The 3,825-nt window shown below is 35.9% G+C and overlaps 1 protein-coding gene across 1 annotated transcript; it reads left to right on the top strand.

Moving 5' to 3' along the window:
* Window positions 1-552: 552 nt before the first annotated feature.
* On the top strand, window positions 553-3,486 carry LOC113353646. Its single transcript, XM_026597183.1, has 6 exons — window positions 553-1,005; window positions 1,346-1,420; window positions 1,790-1,890; window positions 2,004-2,050; window positions 2,133-2,206; window positions 3,097-3,486. Exons 1-6 carry the CDS (start codon window positions 553-555, stop codon window positions 3,484-3,486), a joined length of 1,140 nt encoding a protein of 379 aa, XP_026452968.1.
* The last annotated feature ends 339 nt before the right edge of the window (window positions 3,487-3,825 follow it).

The raw sequence follows: 3,825 nt of genomic DNA, 5'->3' as shown, positions 1-3,825 counted from the left end.
TTCTTTGGCTCATAGTGCATATATGAATAAATACCATCATGAATACATAGATACATGAAAAAGACATGGTGTTTAGTGCTAAAGCTCGTTTCATGACTTCATCATTGAACTTCAAATATTTAAAACCAGATTAGACTAGTGTAGAGAGAGAAATGGAGTGCCAAGTTTCAAGCATCTCTTCTCCGAATGGTCTAATGGTTATCCCAACACCATCTCTGCCACACCATCTGTCACACATTCCACCCCGTCGAGACGCCCTTTCTCCCTCTCTCTCCTCTAATGGAGAAACAAACCTTCTTCCTTTTCTTCAACAAACCCTCTGCATTTCTTGACGCGTTTTTCTTCTCTTCTCTCCACTTGTCCCTTGTTCGCTGGCCACCATTTTTTTTTTCCATCATCAAAAACCATCACCACCTCCAATACATTTTTTCACCACTACAATACAGGCTACAGCACCAACCAACCCAACCTCCTCCTCATTTTTTTACTTGCCCTCCTCTTTCGTATCTTTAATCAAAACAAACAATCTTCTTCTAATCATTTCACCGTCTCATGGATCCTAGAAATGTATACGGAGAAGAATATCATGATCATCAAGGAGAAGGAGACTATCTGAGAACAATTAATGAAGGTCATTATAAACCCCAAGTGGGTGTGCCACAATTTTCTTATATTTCAAATCAGAGTTGTGCATCAACTTCTTATATTTTAAACCAGAATTGTGCAGCAATTTCTTTTAACTATTTTAGACAACCCCAGATTGATCAATCTCAGTATTACCCGAATGTACATTGTTCTGGGTTTGTAAACCCATCTTTATTTCCTTCAATTGATCAAAATGGACTACTGTCCACATCATCAATGGGGTTTTTCCATAGTGGGTTGCATTCACAGAGACAAATCATTGCTACTAGACATAGATTGGTGAATTCTTCATGCAGAATTCAAAGACCAAGAAGATGGGGACCTTCAGTAACAAAAGCAGCAAGAATCAAGAGAAAAATGGTTAGACAAAGAAGTTTGATTTCTGCTAGACTTGGTTTGTTAAGTGATACTAATGCTGCTACTAGTACTAATACTACTTCAGCAATTAGTCTATCTTCTAGTAGAAAACCACCATTGTCCACTACTCCAACTAACCAAGACAATGCAGATGTGTATACATTAATCACTCCTGATAACAAAGTGGGTTCAAATTAAAATTTCAATCGAGTTTCTCAGTTTCTAGTTATTGTTATTTGAATTTTGAAATTCTTTCATGCTTTTATGCATGCATATAATGATACAGTTTATTGCTGCTTTTTATTTGGTAACATAGTAGTTCTTGAAATTTTTAATTGTGCAGAGATTGAAGTTCATACTGCAGAAGGAGTTGAAAAACAGTGATGTTAACTCTCTAGGAAGGATTGTCCTGCCAAAGGTGAGATTTTCCCCTTGGCCTTTTCTTCATTTGTCATCCTGGGTTTGCCTCTCATTTTTAGAGACATAGAGAAGAACCCTATACAATTAGTATTATTTTTTTCATTCTGACTTACTTTAAAACTCTCTGCAAAGCTGTAGCTTAGACTGGCCAATAACTGAATTTATTTCATCTCCCTCCTGTTCTTTCCAGTACTTGCAGAAAGCAACTTTTTTAAATACGGGCTTCACTATCTAGTGTAATAACTGAGACATCCCCCTCAAAAGGAATTTGAATAGTTAATTAACATATGTATATCCTGTTTTTATATCTTAAGCATGTTTTCTTTTTCATGACACTTTTTTTTGTATGAAAATTGTGGATAATCAGAAAGATTCAGAGGCACATCTACCAAGCCTCACAGTGAAGGAGGGCATCCAAATAGCAGTTAGGGAGGTACTTTCTCCAAAAGTGTGGTTCATGAGATACAAGTGGGTTATATCACTCCAATGTTTAATTTTTCTTAGTATTTCCATGTGTAGGTTTATAAATTTTATTTCTTGTTCATTATAAGCAAGTTTGTTTTTGTGCTTACTCAATCTAGGTTTTGGCCTAATAACAAGAGCAGAATGTATGTATTGGAAAATACAGGTAAAACCCACTTCATAATCTTTGAAAATTGTTGTTGAAGACTGTTGTTTAGTTACTAATTTTGGTCTCTCTTTCTATACAGGGGAATATGTAAAGCAGAATGAGCTCAAATGTGGAGATTTTGTAATTCTCTATCAAGACGAGAACAAACAGCTTGTGAGTTCTCTCTCTCTATTAAAAACAAAAATGCCAGTAGAAAACAACGGTTATATTTTTTTGAGATCCAAATTTTATAGAAACTGACTTGAATTCTCAAAATTTCATCATAATTACGGAAGTACCAGCTAAGATAAGGAAAAAACAAAAGGTGGTAGGAAAAGGACATGAAAAACTTAAAGTTACTTGACACGTTTGTGGTAATTTTTCTTGGCAGTTGGATTTGTCTATTTTTTTTCTGGTTTGGCAGTACATTGAATGGTGATGCACGTGCACTGCATCTCAGCTGGATGCAAGTGCAACAACTTACAACCTAATAGTATACACTTGGCTCAAACTATGTGAGCAGTGAGCACACTGTTTGGATATGGGTACACCTCTGGGAGTTTGTTACTAGGGTTTGGCTTCTATTAGTAACAGCCAAAGCCAAAGGAATCGGAGCAGATTTTCTGTTTCATGTCCTGCATTTTGCAGTATTAGCCAGAACCACCATGGCACTTTCCCATTCATTCCACCTAGGATTGACAAAATAATGAAGCCAAAACCCATCTATACCATTAGAATAGGCATTAGATGACACATACGACACGAACATTGATCACAACCTTTTGTATTACATTGTTATGCATACTTTCATTTTAAGTTAGCATGTGGAACTATACGAGTTTGCTGCATATATAAAATCTTGTTTGATTAATGATGTTCACTGGATTAGCTTTGAGATATTGAGTTTTCCATGAGGAGTATTTGTCTTTACTAACATTATACCGTGTTAGACATTGCTTTGAAATTAATCCGACACAAATAGTATAAGTTCAGTGGAAGTGTTGTGGTATGAATTTGCATTTGCAATAGTCCTTCTCACAGTATACATTTTTTGTGTGAAATAGTACATTTCCTTCCAGAAGGCCCAAAGACCAACTCTAGAAGGAGAACCGAACAAGGAAGAGAAAGAATCTCGAACAGGTCTAGAGAGAGAACATGAAAGCCCCCATGCGGAGGTAGAAGATCAAAGGCTTCTAATATCCGAGGATATGTTGAGACAACAGGGAATAGAATTTCATGAACCATCGACATCCTCAAACAGTATAGCAGTGGAGGGAGATTTATTTTGTCTCGATGGTACAATATATCTAGACCTCAGTAATTGTAACCTCAGTGAACTAGATATTCTACCAAACTTCGATGACTCTGATCTTTCCCTCTATGATGACCTGATTAATGACTTCAATCAAGATTTTGGCACGGCCAAGGATGATCCTTCGAAAACAGCAAAATGAAGTTGAAATTATCATCTTGGGGAGTTTTTTGGTTCTACTAAATTTTGGTTCACATATACTTATGATGTGAGAGAAAAGGAAATAAAGTTCTCATCTCTTGATCGTTCGCTTGTAGTTTCTTGGGGTACATATGTTTAGTTCTGTACATAAAAGTAATGAAAAATATATTTCGACTCTTTGAAGGCTCTTCAAAGTGTGCATAGACAATAACATTAAGCTTGAGGAATTTTTTTTGTTGTTCTTAAATATACAACCACACAGGACAAACAAGGTCGATGACTTTTGTATTTGATGATGAGTTATAAAGAAGAAATTTCGAGTTCTAGGTTACTTAATCTT

Source organism: Papaver somniferum, chromosome 1, assembly GCF_003573695.1.
Source record: "Papaver somniferum cultivar HN1 chromosome 1, ASM357369v1, whole genome shotgun sequence".
NCBI classification, from domain to species: domain Eukaryota; kingdom Viridiplantae; phylum Streptophyta; class Magnoliopsida; order Ranunculales; family Papaveraceae; genus Papaver; species Papaver somniferum.
This window is presented reverse-complemented; position numbering and strand designations above follow the sequence as displayed.

Coding starts and splice junctions, on each gene's coding strand:
- LOC113353646 (XM_026597183.1), top strand. CDS start 553: ATGGATCCTAGAAATGTATACGGAGAAGAATATCATGATCATCAAGGA. Junction 1,421..1,789: donor GAAGGATTGTCCTGCCAAAG/GTGAGATTTTCC, acceptor GTGGATAATCAG/AAAGATTCAGAGGCACATCT. Junction 2,207..3,096: donor AAGACGAGAACAAACAGCTT/GTGAGTTCTCTC, acceptor TGTGTGAAATAG/TACATTTCCTTCCAGAAGGC.